Source organism: Talpa occidentalis, unplaced genomic scaffold (assembly GCF_014898055.3).
Source record: "Talpa occidentalis isolate TD23 unplaced genomic scaffold, MPIMG_talOcc4v2.1 talOcc4.15, whole genome shotgun sequence".
Lineage (NCBI taxonomy): Eukaryota > Metazoa > Chordata > Mammalia > Eulipotyphla > Talpidae > Talpa > Talpa occidentalis.
This window is the reverse complement of record NW_023601543.1, coordinates 18,443,517-18,462,356: the sequence shown is the minus strand read 5'-3', so window position 1 is coordinate 18,462,356 and position 18,840 is coordinate 18,443,517. Positions and strand designations below refer to the sequence as shown.

The window sequence follows — 18,840 nt, the reverse complement described above, 5'->3', positions numbered from 1 at the left end:
AGCAACTAAGTTTCAAAGATTTGCACGGTTCGTACCGGCCATCAACCTTACACTGCCTACTGGAAGGGGGTGCAGGGGCAAAGACGACAAAAAATGGCTAACACGAGTTCATCTCACACAGGGTTGAGCTTTAAGCTTCCAAAGCGATTCAGAGGAAGAAATTAGAAGTTACTTGTTTTTAAGCCTGGAATTTGTTTGGCTGATTAAACGATTTTTTTTTTCCGACAGAAGGAGCTGAAATTTGGGGCGAGAAACCGCGGGTATGGCAAATTACTGTTTTCTCTATTACTGAAAAAGAACCAAGTTTTACGGACTAAACGAAACGCGTTATTCTAGGTACTCGAGAAGCTTGGAGAGTTGCCAAAATTAATTGCAGTCCCAGGACAAAATGGGGTTTAGGAAACATGTAATGACGAAAGTTGAATCCAGCCCGAAATGGTTCTAAGGTGAAAAAACGGAGCAAAAGAAACGCCGGCCGGTCTTCGGCGAAAGCGGATACACTTCCACAGCCCGCGGCGCCGCGCGAAGCCGGGACAGTCAGAGGCCGTTCCCCCGGAGGGCCAAGGTGCCAAGCGGGGTTCATCACGATGCCCACTCCGGGCTTTGCAGCGGCGGCCGAAGAGGAGGGGAGGGAGTCGGGACGGTTCGCCCCCCTCCGACTTCAAGCAGAGGGAGGCGCCGGGCTCCCAACCGCGGAGTCGCAAAGGTGCAAAGTGAAGAACTGGGACCCAGCGACGGCAAGTCCGACACCCCCTTCCCCGCTCCGGCGCCGTTCCCTAGAGAAAGGAGCCAAGTGAGCTCAAGCGAAGGGGACAAAAAGCGAGCGAGCGGGAGTGCAGGCACCCGCGGGGACGGAACGGGACTTCTGCTGAGAGGGTAAAAGAAGGCGGGCTAAGGCGGGCAGCGGCGATTTCGGGGAGGCCGGGGAGGGAAGGAGGTTGGCGACGGTTACCAGCACCTCTTCTCCCCGAGTTCGAAACTCCTAGCCAACCATCCACGCCCGCCGCCCAGATGGGGGAGGGGGCACATCTCCCCCCCCCCCGCTCCCCACTCTAGTGAGAGTGCGGCCGACACCCAAGCCCGGCCCGGCTGCGCGCCCGCCTCCAATCCGGACACTCACAATTCGCCTCTCCCCGATTTCTCCCAGTTCTTTATCCACTCTGCGGGAACCACCACAGTTGCGGCCGCCATCTTCCCCTCACTAGTAGCAGAGGCCCGGATGTGTAGCACGCGAGCGAGGGGTCAAAGGGGAGCACCGCCCACGAGGAATGCCGGGAGCTGAGAGTTCGGTTTTCGATTTCCCGCCCCACTTGAGTCCCCACCCGCGGAAGCCCGAGGCGCGGCCGCCCGGCGGGTGGCGGAACCCCGTGGGTCCCTTCGCAAAGTGTCTACGCGGGTCGCGCCCTTCCAACCAGTGCCCTCGTTTCGCTTTACATCAGGGAAAATGCCATCCCGGGACTCTTGTAGCGCTAATCTTCTTCCATAATATCTACTTCAAACATGTCTTTTTCAAGCACCTAGTAGATGCTAGACACTGGTGATAGAGAAACAATAAATCCTCATGCCTACCCTCAACGAGCTCTCAGTCTGTGGGAAAGACAGTCATAAGCCGATCAGTTACAAGATTCCCTGCTAACCGGTGAGATCAAAAAAAAAGAAGCAGCAGCCATTTACTTCGTTCCAGGCGTTATGCTAATTACAAGAATACAATCTAGCAAGGAGGAAACAAAAGTTGGCCGGCGTGCTGACATTTCTACTGTATTTGCGGCTGTCACTGTAACCTTACGCAAAACTAGGGGGCGCAAGTATGATGAAAAACAACTTGTTTACATTACGGGGCGTCAAAGTATCTCTCACACACGATACTATATCAAAAGACAAAATAGAAACTTTATAGTGATAAGCCATGGCGGACACCGTCCTGACTGATGGAAATAAGCGACCCCAAGAACTGGACTTCCTTACAGGCGCTAAGAAAAACACTAACCAATTTCATAGTATTCATCTTGTCAAAATTCGCATGGCCTGAATTTGATCTTGAGAGAACAGCGGGGATAATCTACAAAACTACTGGCTTCCTCTCCCAAATCCTCAAAGTCATTAAAGACAAAGGCAGATTGAGGAACTCTTCCAGATTAAAGGAAACAGCACAACTGGCTCCTGGCCAGGAAAAAAAAAACATTTTCTTTTGCTTAAATGGGCATTTATTTGGAGCAATCAACTGAATCTGAATATCTGTAGATTAAGAAATAATACCCTATCTATGTTAATTTCTTCATTTTAATACTTCTGCTGTGGTCCGGTGAAAATCCTTACTTAAGAAAGTGCTGAAATATTTAGAGATGATGGAACATTATTTTGCAACTTACTCTAAAAATCTTCAGAATAAAAGGATACTTAAGCAAACGTGAAACATTAGCATTTTAGGAACCTGGATGAAGGGCATACTCTTCTTTTTGTGCAACATTTTATGCAATCCAATTCTAGAGCTCACATTGCTCTAGAATTAAAACTCAAAAGGTTTTTTAAATATTCGTTTGGCAGAAAATTTAGAAAACACAGACAAACCAAATGAAATCCTACCACACATACATTAAAATATGAACTTTAGAACTTGTATCTTCTAAATTTGGCGAGTTTTGCCAAAAGAATGAGGTTCATTTGCATTGAAAAACTCTTCAGGAGAAAGGCAATATTCAAAATATGAGTTCTAGGAAAATACTACATTGCTTGTGATTTTTTTTTCACCATCAATATCTGGATGCCTAATGTCCTGACTGACTTTGAAATTCTAAAGCCACCCATTACAGAATATACACTGTTCATTTTTGCTAACTTCTGCTTATGTTTCTGCCATTTCAGAGAGATTCAGAGATATGTGCACCCTTCATTTTTTCATTTTTCATTGTTATGGAAAAGTTTAAATATATAGAAAATGAGAGTGGTATAGTGAATCCTCATTAAACCATCATCCTCCCTAGAAAATTTGGAAGTGGGGCCTCCCCGGTGGCGCAGCAGTTGGGCGCAGCGGTTGAGCGCTGGGTTGCGAAGCTGCCCGCAGCCTCTGCAGCGCCGGTTCAATCCCTGGCCGCCGGGCGAGGGTCCCACATGGCGCTCAGACCTCTCCTGCCATCCACCGGCAGCTTCCCTCAGCAGTGTACTTCGTCAGTCTGCCTGCTCTGCTCTCTGCTCTGAGTCTGGTGAATTCTCTCACCCTCCCGCGCTTCTGACTGTACCCAGTGCTTGTATAAATAAATAAATCTTTTTTTAAAATTTTAAAAAATAAATAAAAAAAGAAAATTTGGAACTGATCAATACAAGATGACTTCTGTGATTCCAGAAGTACTATCCTGCTGTTTATGTAAATTTAATCTTATAATCGACAGCACTGTCCACTATCCACATTTGTGATCAGATCATTCTTTGTAGGGTGCCAAGAGTCAGGGTGGGACCTTGTGTGTTACAGGATTTTAGCAACGTCCCTGGCCCATTAGATGTGGATACTAGATGTTACAACCAACAATGTCTCCAGACTTTCCTAATTGTCTTCTGGAGTGAAAATCACCCTTTTGAGAGCCACTGAACTACAATATTCTGCTGTATTGTGGCTTACCTTACTACTGCATACAGTGATTTCTCTTTCCAAATACTGAACTGTGTGTGTGTGGGAAGCGTGCACATCACTCAGTATTGCCACAAATGTGGTACAACCTGACTGCAGTGATGTTCTTTGAGGCCTCAGTTTTCTGTTCTCCCAGAGCCTGCAGATCTATTTTTACATGGTATGATGACTCCTTTAGGAATTCCTCAGAACTAATTGGCTTTTTGCTCTATAAGATTACAAAGCTATATATCTTTTGCATCCTGGTTACTGGCTGCCTGTGCTTTGATTTCAGTGTCTGTCTGGTTTTATCTCAGCAGCTGGGAGTACTTGTCCCTGGTGATCTCACTGCCTCATGGGTACCAATGGACTAGGCAGGTGAAGGTGAAGGCTAGATATTGGATAGTTTCAATGTTGACAATCTGACACATGGAGTGATTGGTTGATTTTAGGTAATTGTAAGGTGAAGCGATCTTGTTAACAACTCAGTGGAAACAGATAATGGGACTAAGAAGGCACATGAAAGTGCAACAAGTAGGCCTCCCTTGTGGTGCAAGGGGTTAAGCAATGCGCTATGAAGCAATCCACAGCCTCTGAGCATGAGTTCGACCCCAGCTGGCCAGGAAGCAACCCACATGGTGCAGAATGAATGACAATATAATGATCCTAATCTTGAGTGTACTTAGTAACTACTGTGAAATATGTAAAGCAAAAAATAACAGAACTACAAGGAGAAAAAACAAGCCACAGTGAAAGCCCTTAATTCATCTTTCTCAGAAATTGATAGATGAAGCAGACAAAAAAAAAAAATCAGTCAAGATGTAGACATTTTCAAAAACAAATGAATAAATTTAATCTAGAAGATATACCTAACAACTGGGGGAAAAAATCCTTTACAAGAAAGCAGTAACAGGCAACCACATATAGCTTGGTCACACCCAGCTAAGGGATCAAGTTGGGACCAAAAACCATCACATGTTCCACTTGCCAAACCACATGCTCAGGTGCAATGCTGCATCCACTTAGAAGAAAGGGCACATTTTCCTATTTCACACAAAGGCAATGGGTTGTCTAGTAGATATTCTAGGCACTTAGAATATTTGTGAAAATTAACCATACACTAAGTTTTTTTAAAAAGCCAATTTCAACTAAGTTCAAAGAATTAGTCTCGCTACTCACATTTTCTGACCACGATACAGTTAAACTAGAAATCAATAACAAAAAGAGAAAGAAAATATGTATGTTTCAAACATACTTTGAAACAAATCACCAGTCAAAGGCAAGAAGTACTAAAAATTAGAAAACACTTAATTAAACTATTGCACACCAAAACTCATGAAAAAATGATGGACTGCAGTGGAAATGGTATTTTAGAATGAAATGCATGTCCTTAAACCTTTGTCGTATTAAAGAATAATGATGGGAAATTCAAAAACTAAGCAACCAATTTCAGAAATTACCAAAAAAAAAAAAAAAGATTAAATGGATAAAAGCACAAATAAGGAAAATTTTAAATAAGTGTTAACCCCCAAAAATCCAATAGAAAGGTGAATAAAACCAAAAATTGGTTGGTTAAAAAGTCTAATAAAACTGACAAGCCTCTGACACAACACATGATAAAAAAGAAGAGAGAATATGTGTGTTTATAAACAAATATTAGGAGTTGTATTCATTGAGTTCATGACAGGAAATAGATGACATACTCAAAGGGGATAATTAAAAAGTGTTTAATGAAGGAAACTTGCAAAAGGTGGGGTGGGCAGTATTAGTGGAAACGGACAATGGCCAGGGAAGTGCCTCTGGGCTAACAGCACCTGAAGACATTAGCATCCCTCAGTCCGAAGGGGCAAAGGGATGGAGTGGTTACCAAAAACCATGGGGAAAGAAAATAAAAATAAGGAAAGGAACATTCAACAGGAAATGTGGCCTTCTGCAGAGGAATAAAGTCACCGCCAACTCTCTCGTCCCAGCAGGGAAAAAGGTTGGGGAATAAATTCCCCGAACTTTTTCTCCTTCCACCATTTGATCTGCTGATACCTCTCATGGGCTGGTGGCTTCTGGAAACAATGCAAGGGAGCCTGGGGGATGCAGTCAGTATGGGTAAGAGGATAAAGCGGGGTGGAAAGTAGATCTTGAAAGGAAAAACAGAACTTCCAGCACTGAGCATTCTTTTTGCCCCCACAAAGCGCTCTTGCACTTTATGGGGTAAAAAGCCCATGCCTTCAAAAGGAATGTAAAGTCATTCAGTTACTCTATCATTGTAGGGTGATGTTGATTCATTCATACTCCCACATGGTATCTAAAATATTAGCCACCACCAGTGCTTTTCATATAAAGTAGAAAGGAAAAGAGGAGCTGTAAACACAAAACATAGTTGTGATTGTCCCTGCCTCTGTAACTGGAAGCAATCCCTAAATTGATAATCATAGCTTCCTTTTTCTGCCACCCACTGTTTCCCTTGCCCTCTGCTAGCATCCCAGTAGGACAGAATACATTACCTGGTGGAGTGACCACACCTTCATTATCATGGCATCGAAATTCTTATAATCTCACCTTAATTGGATTACTAGTTTTCACTAACGGGTGCTGTTGAGCAAGGTGTTGATAAGAGGCACCCCAGTCAGATCCCTGAGTGCTACACATAGTCCTTCTTACAGCCATCTTGTAGTAGCAGCCTAATTTGCCTAATTTGGTAGTCAGAATAGATGACCCTAGTCTACTAAGTGCCCCTTTGCCTTTTAGTTGAACAACTTGAGGAGCACAAAATAACCAGAGGGTGGTGTCACCTTCCAAAACGTCAGAATCCTGGTATGTTCCCTGGTGGAAGCATCTCCCCCTTGTGCATTAGAACCTTATTACCCAGTGACTCCAAGATGTAGGGGTGGGAAGCAAATATTTCTTCAGTGAGAGGAGTCATCCTTGCTTCCACCTCTTGATTCCAGAATCCATACATTCTGCCTTCAAGGAAGATGATAGTATACATTGTTCGCTGGTTTAAAATATCAACTAGATTCCCTAGGACTTTACCCTAATCTTGCAGGCCACAGTGTCATGACTGACCTTCAGTAGGAATTTTCACCATGATATCAAGGCAGTTGTTTCTGGGTGACAACCCGCATGATAAGACCAGTGAATTCCATGGAAATGAGCCCATCACCATATTTCCTTCACACTAAACTGAGTTCCTTTGTTGGAAGAAATGTAGGGTGGGATACCATGGTGATGAGTCAGGCATTCTGTGAGTCCACATGGTGGTGCTGGCAGAAGCACTGCAAACACAAAACACAAATCTGTATTCAGAATATGCATCTATTCCTGTGAAGACAGTCAGTGCCTCCTCCGTGATGGAAGGGTTTCAGTGTAACCAATCTGCCACCAGATGACTATTTCTCCTGGGGAATGGTGACACATGGGTGCCTCAGCATTTAGTCTCTGCTGATTTGCAGGTCATCGATTCAAAACGATGGTGAACAGATGAGCTTCAGTGAGAGAAGACCCTGTTGTTGGGTTCATATATTCTCCCCCCCCACCCCACTCCAGCTGCCGTGGCCAGCACTAGGGTAGCTGAAGTAAGAACATAACATGGACAGAATACTGTATTGTTTTATCCACCTGTTACCTAGCACCTCCCTCACAGTTGATGCCCTCAGGGGACAAATATGCGGAACACAAATATCTCCACATTCTGGCCCATTCTGTGGCACTGAGCATATATCTCTTCCCTCTGTCTCCTTATTACCAAATTCCTATATATTTTTTTCCACATTCTTCACCATCCTGCTCTTGACTCAGTCTATATCAGTGTATCAGGCCTTTTCTCCTTCCACCAAAGTGGATAATCACATACATTTACTACTTAGGAGAATCTTGCATTACCTCTGTCTCTAGGGGCTATCCTGAGTGGGGTTATAGGAAAACAGCCACCACTTATATCAGATGCCAGTATCCTGTACATCCATTTATAAACCCATAGCCCTGCATATTGTTGCTCTGTTCAATGATCATAATAAACTCTCCTTGCGGCCATATGCACGGGCTGATGGAGAGGCAGTGTGCAGCAGAAGTTCCATGAGAGTAAGAGCCACTTCCTCATTTACTTCACTTTTACCTTCCCAATTTCCTGGAATCTGATTTCATTCACAATTTAGCAATGAAATGCTGAGTCTCCTGGTAATTTGATGATTGAGTCGATCAGATAACACCCAGTTCATGACTGACAATTCAAGTCACACATTCTCTTGGTGTCCCTTAATCAGGAATTCAGTCATTGCCAGGGGCTAGCAGCAATCCAGGCAATTCAATGCCTTTCACATGGAGAATAATTGTTAAGTAAGGAAAGCTAGCGTTACTTCAGTCCCCTCAGAGTCCATGCTGTGCAGCTTCTATTGAAGCTTCCTAGAACAACATGCAGCAGCCTCTTCTAAGACCACTGGGTCTGCAGAGTTCTAAGGCCCAAGTAACTAGGGCAGCGTGCACTGCAAAGGCTGGCTGCACAGACTTTTCTTGCTTCAGATCCCACTCAAAACTGACAACCTTTCAGGTTACTCAGTAAATGGGTCAGGTAGGCATGCCCAAATATGGTATGTGTTGCCTCCCAAATGCAAAGAGGTCCCCCACGTATTGGTTTCTTGCCTTGTGGTGGGTGGTACAAGGAAAAACAATTCATCTCTTTTTTTAAGATTTATTTATTTATGCATACAAGAGCTGGGGTACAGGCCAGAGGTGCGGGGGTCGGGGGAGGGTGAGAGGATTCACCAGAGAGAGTGGGGAGCAGAACAGGCAGATGAACTGAAACTAACTGCTGACAGGAGTTATGGGCGAGAGAGGAGAGGTCTGCTGTGCCATATGGGTAGCTCCCTGGCCAAGGATCAAACTCGTACTGCAGTGGCTGCGGACAGCTTCATAGTGCTGCGACTTAACTTTTTGCGCCACCAGGGAAGCCCCTAAAACAACTCATCTCTTACTTTAGAAGAGCTATTCTGACATTTCCCAGATCATGTGACCCTAGAAATGTCATCCATGTTGTAGGCCCCTGAACTTTCAAGGGAGTTATCTCCTATTCTCCACCCATCCTCCTATCATCTGGCCTATGCTATCCCAAGGCATTTAGGGAGCTTGATTCTTCCTTTTCACCAGATTTATTAGCATAATGCCATCAGTGTTATGGACCAGCAATATGTCTGTGGGATAAAAAGACAAATTCAGATTCCTTTTGGACTGGATTATGACAGAAAACAGCAGAGTTTAAGATAGCCCTGTAGCAAGAGGGGAAAGGCAAACTATTCTGGTGATCTCTGCTGTTTGCAAGGGCATTAGGCGCCAAAGGCTGTGCTGATTTGCTTCAAAAAAGATACTGGGAACCACAATTCTGATAGGAGCCACTACCTGACTAACAATAATCCAAAGCATTCTCCGAAACCTTTAAGAATTTTCCCACAGGCCAAACAGGCAAGTTACATAGGGGCACGTGGTTAGAACATCACACTTTCATTTTTTAGGTCCTTGGTGGTGGCTCTAAAAGCTGCAATTGTCCCAAGAACTCAGAGTTAATTTGGTTTATTTTCTTGGACTAGGGGTAAAAAGAAGGAACCATACATTTTCAGGAGCTACTGCTTGACCCTTCCTAAAATAAAAAATCAGGCTTGGAATCGGGGCCCAGGCCCCAAGGGCCTTGGTTCTTGTTTCAGCCAGGAAAGGATTCAACGTTGAGACCAGAGTGAGGCAGAAAAGCAAGAAATGTATTGTTAGACAAGAGGAAGGACAAGAAAGCTCTCAAAGCAGAGAGGGGTGGAGGGTTCAGACGCTAGCTGTCCCGGAGTTGTCTCTTGTTGATTGGTTGAGTTCCGCTGGATCTCCCAGGTTACTGAGGCCTGCTGGGTCTCCCAGGTTACTTGGTCTGTGTCCCCAGAACAAACTTTGGTTCATTGCTTCAGTCTCGTGTGAGTTTTCTGAACAATCAGCTTTTACTGGGTTGGGTATCCTGACCCTAACTGACTGTCTGTACTCAGCCTAATGTCCTCATTCAATAACTTTCTCTATGGACCAGTGAGTCAGAAAAAAATGTATGGTGATTCTATCAAGGTAGATTCAAGTTCCCACTGAAATGAACTAGAATTCAGATCAAGACCTAATCCATCAGTTCCCACTGGAACTAGACCATAGTGGTATATTAAGTCTCCAAGAATTAGCATCTATTCAGAACAAAAATGAATCTGATAACCCTCAGAAGATTATTTTGTTAACCATTGGGATATATTTCCTTTTCTCTGGTCATGGTCCCCTAGTAAATGACCACAGGGCCCAGCCTGAGGAAGGCATGGAAGATGATTTGCAGAGATTTTTGAGAACACCGCAGAAGGGTACCTTCTCAAAGAGATCTGGCCTCCCCCTGAATAAAGGGCCTCCAGATCTGGGGACTGGCTTAGTAGACCTGGAAATAGACTAAGAGTTCAAGAGTCTGAAAGGTTTCTGTCCAGCAGACCTAGAACTTTTCTGCTTCCATTATGTCACAACTATTTCATTCCTAGGGAATTTCATAATCACCTACAACAACAGATGGATGGAGGTCGAAACACCCTGATTATCACTTTATCCTTGTGCTTGTTATGTTAATTGTACCAACCTTAGTTACAATTAAGTATCATCACCTGGACCCTACCCTTTGGGACCCTACATTTCCTACTGGAATCAGAGACCCCAGTTCAACTGAAGCATCTCTCACCATCATCTCTGGCCTACAGAGGATATCCCACAGAATTTTACAATAATGCTGTTATTCCTCTAACCAATGTATTTCTTGATGTCTTCCGTGAAAAGTGTCCTCTCTACTGGGTGACCAACTTATCCCAATTTTCCCAGGACTATCATGGCTTTAAAACTGAAATTTTGGGGCCTCCCTGGTGGCGCAGGAGGTTAAGTGTCAGCACTATGAAGCAATCCGCAGCCGCTGCAGCATGAGTTCGATCCCTAGCCAGGGAGGTGACCCACATGGCGCAGCAGACCTCTCCTGACTCGCCCACTATATTTCAGTAGATCGGCCTGTTCTGCTCCCCACTCTGTCTCTGGTGAATCCTCTCACCCCCTTCCTCGCACTTCTGACCTGTACCCCAGTTCTTGTATGCATAAATAAACAAATCTTAAAAAAAATAAAACTAAAATTTCCACAACCCACAAAACCCTACTGCCCAGGTCTACTGTCACCCTACTGCTCAGTTCTCCTACGAGTGTAGTTGGAGGTAGATCCTGAGTAGTTTGCACATAATAGATTCATTTCAACATCTCCTTCTGCTTATGCATTAAGATATATGAGCTATACTGAAATCTAATGACTGTTGGGAATGGAAGCAATGAGGTGTTCTGGGGGTTGCTTCTGAGGAGAATCAGACTTCCATGTGAGGCAAATGCCCCTGTGGAAATCACTAAAATGTTTTTATGCAGATGAAGACTGCTATCATTAGACTAGGAATACAGGGCTGCTTCTACAAGCAATGAAAATTCAAGGGTCTCTAATTTTTCTCAGCTTTTTTCTCAGCTTCACCTGTTTAGGCCCAAATGTTACCATCCAATGTATTGGGATCTTATTCTTTCCCAGAATGCCTTTAACATAGCCTAAGAGACCTGCAAGGCTGTACCTTTAATCGATGTTGCACCTCTGCAACACTTATAATCTGTCTTTGAATGTGATCTTCAGGCATATCTGTCCTGCAACCCCAGGTGAATAAGGGCTACTTTAATGGTGGCGCTGAGGCTCTTTGATTTTCCCACTGTCATCTGAGTTGTGCATTCTAGGCTTTCAATTTGTCCTCTTTTCTGTGTAAGCTCTCTAGGGTCATCAAAAGCAGTTAGCCCTAGCCACATCCTTTACAATCATCATAGCCACTATAGGGACTAAGTACCCTAGCCACTTGATTTCCCAAAGCTTTGCCCTCCACTTGTATTCCATTTCAAGCCACCATAGGTGATAATTTGAGTAATCATCATTCAGTGCATAGCACGCATTACAAGTGTACCACTTCCCCTAGAAAAGAGGTTGTCACAGATTGCATTCTCTGGGAGGCAGAAACCGAAACTGAATTAGGAGCACAAAGGGCTTATTGGAGAGTGAAATCCATGAAGGCAATGAAGAGGCAGCAGAATTGAGCAGAGGTGGTACAGGCGGGGAAGGCAAACCCAAAAACAAAGTATGCATCAGTTCCATTAAGAATATCTCATTGTCCTTTCCAAGGTGGAAGGGGTTCCATGTGCTTAACTTCTCATAAAATGGCTGACTATGTGCCCTCAATCACAGGTACTATAGAAAGGACTCACCATTGGTTTCAGCTATTGGCTTTTGGGCACTAAACAGTGGCAGACTAAATCAGCCTTAGAGAGGTGAAGTGCATGCTGCCGGGCCCATGTGTAGCCTCTATCCCCACCTGCCTAACCACCCATTCATGGGCCCATTCCACAAATACAGGCAGACCCAGGCAAGAGGTTGGCTTATCCACCTGGTTGTTTCTGAGTAAGCTCCACAGTGAATGCTCTTTAGTAGATATTAATGTGAGACACAAAGACTGCATACCTTGAGCCCATTCCCAGGGTTCACCCACATATCTCTTTCCCAGCCTTCTTGCCACTGATACTTCAGAATTGTATCTTCTGCACTTACAGTGAACGAAGGTGCCTGCCACTTCCGAGGATTCACTGTATATCCATGTAGCAGGCTTCATTTCCCTCCATACAAAGTGAATGACCAAGGGTCATTCACCATCCTTTGGTGAAATGAACAGGGGCAAAAGAGGCCAGCAAGCACTTCACAGACAGCAAACTGCATGTAATCAGAGAAATGTAAAATAGCATTATGTTATAGACATATTATGCCACCAGATTGCCAACAATTGAAATTTCAGTATCCATATATGAAGTTTTATTGGAACACAGCCACACTCATTTGCTTACATATTGTCTATAGCTACTTTCACCCTACAATGGCAGAGCTGCATGGCTGCATCAAACTGTACAGCGCGCAATGCCAAAAATATTGTCAGCTCCCTTTCTAGAAAGCAAAAGTTTAATAAATTTAAGTTAAACTTAATGCAAATTAAACATGGATTTTTAGCATTCTCATCTTATTTCAAATATTCTTAAGAGGACAGAGGAAAGAATAAGGAAGAGAGTTATTATCTTTCTACCTGGAACAGGTATCTAGGAAGAGAGTTGGGAAAACGCTGAGTGAAAAGCAAACCAAAGTCAGTGGTTCTCAAACGTCAGTGTGCATCAGAATCATCAGCAAGTCTTCTGAAAAACTCAGGCTGCTGGGCCTTACCTCCACTCAGGTTTTCTGATTCAGTATCTCTGGAATGAGACTTGAAAATTTGCTTTTCTGCCAAGTACCCAGGTGATGTTGTTACTGCTGGTCCAGAGACCATACTTTGAGAATCACTGCCTTAAGCATTACAAGTGGTTTTGTTATAGGACGGGGAGAGGGGCAGCCCAAACCCCACAAACCTGCCTATTCTAAATGGGTTCTGCCATCCGCCGCATCAACACAAAACATATGAGACTTTAATGGGAAGGAACTTTAATAAAACTAGGAAACAACACAGGTAAGGCAAAGAGTCTAGTTTCTAAATGAAGCACCCAAAGTTACCCGTCCCCTCGTGGGTAAAACTCCATCCAAATGGGATCGGCCCAGAACAAGGTCCCAAAGCCTGCTACCAGTCTAAAGCATCTTCCAGTGGGGACCCACAGAAAAGGGTCACAAACAACCGGACAAGCCCGGAAGGAAAAGAGCAAAATCAACATCAAAATAAAAGCTGCCATTGTCACCTCCCCACGGGTCTCACCCACATCTGTGTCACCTAGTCCACGACCAAAAGACAAGCGCAGTTTCTTCACGTGTCTCTAGGCTCCATGTGCCTCCTCCAGGTCTCCTGGCTCCATCCTGCTTCCTTCCTCAGTCTCTTCTGCTGCTTCTCCTCTTCCTGCTCAGCTCCACCCTCCCTTGGGTGAGGCAGGGAACCTGGAACTTCCTCCTTTCCTGGGGACCACCCTGTTACAGTTTCTCAAATGAGCTACTTCAGCAACCCATATCCAAGTCACTCACTTCAACCCCTGCCCTCCTGGAGCCTGCATCGGAGTGGAGAAATAATTAAGTAAATAGATATATAATGCTATATATAATGTCATGTGAAATAAAACGGAGCGAGCAGAGAACTGGAGTGTGATAGGACATGCTATTTAAGATAGGGTGATCAAGTCAGGCCTCTAAGATATAACATTGGACAGAGCCCTTAGTGAAAGAAGAGAGCAAGCTATTAATATGTGCATATTAATAAATCACTATGTGAGGGAAGAGTATTCCAGGCAGAAAGACCAGTCAGTGCAAAGACTGTGAGACAGGAATGTGTTTGGTCTGTGTTCCCAGAACAATTCAAAGCCAAGAATTTAGTTCTTTGTTCTTTCTGGTTGTTTATGTCCTTCCTTTCCCAGGGAATAAGCTTCAATTTATTCTCTCTCACACAAATAGGTCATATACTATATGCTGTTCTGCAACTTACATTTTTCCTTAATGATAAATCGTGAACATTCTTTCATGTTACTACATTTAAGATCACCCTCATTACTTAAAAAGGCTGAATATTCTATTGTAGAAATGTAGCAGAGATATACCTTTTAATAATCGATTATTTGTATAACCAGTTTCCTGCAGATGAACAGACTGTTTTCAGTTCTAAGCTATGACCTCAAAAGTGTCATAGTATGCTTTGTGTGTGTGTTTTCTGTGTGTACACACCTGCCTCCTTGATGCACTAAAAATTTACTAAGTTGCTATACTGTGCTACATGATGAAAATACAATGGTGAACAAAACAAACATGGTTGTTGTTAATGGAACAGACAGTCTCCTAGGGAAGAAAATCATAATATATATATATATATGTATATGTATAATTACAAACTGTAAGGCGTGCTAGCAAGGTATAGTAGATATTATTCGGCTAATCCAGCTCCCACCTCCAAGCCTCCTTCCAACTGGAATTTTGACCAATGAGACAAAAATAGGTTGTGGTAGTCAAACCATAGCCCCCCAAATATTTCATAATTAATCAGTGATCATGTTATCTTACATGGCAAAAAAGGAATTAGGTGGCAGATAGAATTAAGCTTTCTAATCAGTTGAGTTTAAAGTAGGAAGCATAACCTGGATTATCCAAGAGGGCCCAGTATAATCATAAAGGTATTAAATGCGGCAGATAGAAAGCCAAAGAATTCAAGGAGCTGTGATGACAAAAGCAGAAGTCGTAGTTATGTGATTGCTGGCTATGAAGATGGAAAGAGGCCACCAGCCAAGAACTATGGGTACCCTCTAAAAGCTAGAGAAGGCAAAGAAACCATTCCCCTCTTGGAGCCTTTGGAATGAATATAGTCTTGCCAATACTGTGATTTTTGCTTAATGAGACTCATTTCAGAATTTTTTTTAAAAGATTTATTTATTTATGCATACAAGAACTGGGGTACAGGCCAGAGGTGCAGTGGGGGTAAGAGAATTCACCGGAGACAGAGTAGGGAGCAAAACAGGTGGATTGACTGAAAATCACTGCTGAGGGGAGCAGTGGGCGAGACAGAAGAGGTCTGCTGCGCCATGTGGTTTGCTCCCTGGCCCGCCGTTGCTCCCTGGCCGGCGGGAAACTCGTGCTGCAGTGGCCGCAGATAGCTTCATAGCGCTGTGCTTAAGCCCTTGTGCCACCAGGGAGGCCCTCACTTCAGACTTCTGACATGGGGAACTGTGAGACAATGAACTTGAGTACGTTTTACACCACTGAATGTGTGGTGATCTGTTCTAATAGCCAGAGGAAGCAAATGCCTGGGTTCCTTGATAAAACTGTTGTTTTCTTGATGCAGGTATTATCTCTTCCTCCTCCTCTCCTTATTCTTTGAATGTCACCTAGTGACATTGAGGGAAAGGTCAAGTGAACTGCAGAGCCATCAGCCCTGACATTGTAGAGCTACTGAAAAAATGCCAGCATTCTCTGACCTCCACCTTCCAGTACTATGAGAAAATAAACCACAGATCCATATTTTAGGCCTTTGAGTTAGATATTCTGTTACATGCAGACTAAAGTATTCCCGAAGGAAAAGAAAATAAAAATGTAAGGGACCATGAGAGGCTTTCACAGAGACCTAACCTGATCATGAAAGATGGGAAGGTGTGTATAGCAGCATTTTTCTTTTCCTTTCTTCTGTTCAACTTCCCATTTGGGTAGTATCCTCATGGTGTTATTTCATCTGACACTGTATCCCAGCATCCATATGTTTGATCTTCATCACCATGGAAATGGTGGCAAAAAGTGAAAGGGGGGAATTGTTAGGGGGAAGTGATGTCCTGAGTTAATCCCACACAGGATTAACTTTGTGGACTCCACCCCCACTCCAGACTAAAGCCATCAAGACTCTGGGAAAGACAAATCCCATCACCACCAAGGGAGGGTGGCTGGGACCTGAGGGTGGAGTTGGGCAGCCAGGTTGGATATAAAAAACCAAACACGTGGGCCTTGGGCTCTCTCTCTGGCTCGCAATCGCTCGCCTCCTGGCTTCACCGCTCCTGGCTGGCGGCCAGCTCTCAGAGCGCCATTTTGGAATTCCTAATCGGCGGATCGGGTAGGACTCATTTAAAACTTTGTCTCCCACTTTTCTCCCAGAGCTGTACATTTCCTCATTTCCCCTTCCCTTTGTAAATAAACCTTTTATTAACCTTTCACGTGTGCCTGCAGTAGAGCATTGATAAGTCCTTTTAAGCGCGCGGGTGAGGACCCACAGTCAGGCACCCCGTTTTGTATCGGGGTTGCTCTACAACAATGGTATGAAGCAAGGTTGGTTGCAGTACCAAACCTCCCACTTGAAAATCTAAAGGACGGAATCTTCCATCTCCCTAACCTCAGAAGTCAGTGCATAAGTACTTGCTCACCTCCACCAGAAAACAAACACAAATTATATAAAGAAAAGGTTAAGGATTGCCTGTGTTGATTCTTCCCAATATCCCTTAAGCACTCATTGTTTCTGTACAAGCTGATGACATCATACTGCAAGCACCTGTGAATTTGTCCTACAGACTTTCTGACCCTCACAGTGTGCTTAGCCAGGGTACAAGGCAGGCCAGAAGTGACAGGGAGTTAAGGTTCATAGGAGCAACCCTCAATCAACGATGGACATGAGTGGAGGGAAAATACCCAAGCTTCCTTGTTCCCTAGGTAGAAAACTCTGAGACATGTTCTATTTAGTCTTCCTGCAGCCCCGGTGGACTTCAGTCCCACATGCCCGCATAGCTAACTTGCTCATTAACAAACCGTGTGTTGTTTTTCATGTCTTCCCTATCTCACTTCCACACTCCCCAACATTGCTTCTTGGGATTACCTTCCAAATAAATCACTGTCTCACCCAAAGTAAGACAGTTGGTCCTGTGAAGTAGACACTCAGTATTAATATGTTCTTCAAATGATTCAATTCGAAAACAATAACAACAACAAATCCTCATTACTGGTGCTAAGTAGGGTGGTAGTAATCCCTGTCACGTGGTAGAATCACAGTGAGACACTCACCTATGCTGGATTGGGATAGGGTACAAATGGAAGAAAATGTCCTGTTTTTTTGCAATAGCACTTCAAAGCTGGACACTTTAAGAATTTAAGAAAGCTCTAGCACTTCAAAGCTGGACACTTTAAGAATTAGGGGTCTTCTTGGTGGAGCAAGGGGTTAAGTCTCAGCACTATGAAGCTATTGGCAGCCACTTGTCATGAGCTCGATTCCCAGCCAGGGAGCTACCCACATGGCACAGCAGACCTCTCCTGTCTCACCCACTGCTCCCTCAGCAGTGTATTTCAGTAGATCTGCCCGTTCTGCTCCTCCCTCTGTCTCTGGTGAATCCTCTCACACACACACTCCTCCCGCACCTGTAGCCTGTACCCCAGTTCTTGCATGCATAAATAAATAAAATAAATCTTTTTTTAAAATCATGGAGTTGGCTTGGTGCTATTAGTGGCCATAAAACTCTAAAGGAAGCAAATGATATACTTGGTCAACTGACTATTAGCTCAAAGAATTATATGGAAGCAGGTGGCCTTCATGAGAATTTTTTGTTTTCGTCTCTTTCAGAAAAGGGCAGTCTACACTAAAATCAAGCCCAGATTTTATTGTGAGGATGGTAGAATTATACAGGAGGATGATGTTCCCCTCCTCAGCACACTTCTGTTCCAGATAAAAATTAAGGAATTCTTAGCATGACCCAAGCGGGGAAATAATGTCTTTAATAGGAGAGAAAAGAGATTATTCACCAAATAGTTGTAGAAATTGGCAAGTATATATTTACAGGAATCACGAGGGTGAACCTGGTAATGGATCTTGAGAATGCTGGACCAGGGTAGAATATAAACGTGGATCTGAGAGAGTTTACTGATATTGGAACAATCTCCCATGACTCAGGATTTAACATTCTGGCAAGGACACCTGGAGCAAGTCCTAGTAGCTGGAACAGCTCCGTGGAATTTGGAAAAAACAAAACCTGTATAGTAAATGGAATTGTTGGAACTGCCTTGACAGAGTACTGAGAGAAGTGTCAAAAAGTCCAGAGACTGCTCTAGGTACCTCATGTAAGTGGAATTGTACAGCATTTGCCCTTTTATTCAAGGTTCATCTATTACAGTATGTGTCAGAATTTCACTCCATTTTAAGGTTGAATAATATTCCATTGTATGTATACACCACACTTTGTTTATCCATTATGGGGGGGGGCAGTGGGACACGGGGGATGGGTAGTTAGTGCTTAATGGGTACTGTATTTCATTTTGGGAAGAGGAAAACAATTCTGGAGGAGGGTAGTTAGTGGTGATAGTTGCTCAGCAATATGGAAGTATTAATGCCACTGAAGTGTATACATAAAAATGGTTAAAATGGTAAATTTTATGTTACATATATTTTACCACAATAAAAATGAAGGGAATTAAAATTGAAAAAAAGTTCGGAGAGGTGGGCCAACTGGAATGACCTTCTTAAGTAAGACCAGAAATTACAGTAGTTGACAATATCCCCTGGGAGGACCCAGAGGACACTCCTTTTGTTAAAGCAATAAGAAGTGTGTTAATGACATTGTTGAAAAGCTCCATGGTGGCTGTCTTCTAATGGATCAGGTTTCACGATAGAGGAGACTGCTATATAATTAGGCTCATTGATGTCCATGAAGATGAGAGGATTCGAGAATAGCAGAGG

The 18,840-nt window shown here is 43.7% G+C and overlaps 1 protein-coding gene across 1 annotated transcript in view; it reads right to left on the bottom strand.

Moving 5' to 3' along the window:
* The window catches only part of THOC2 (THO complex subunit 2), a 95,693-nt gene extending 94,456 nt beyond the window's left edge, over nt 1–1,237 (bottom strand). Inside the window, 1 exon segment of the mRNA XM_037511991.2 lies at nt 1,121–1,237. Coding sequence (XP_037367888.1) covers nt 1,121–1,191 — 71 coding nt within the window. The 5' untranslated portion in view covers nt 1,192–1,237.
* Between the last annotated feature and the right edge of the window lie 17,603 nt (nt 1,238–18,840).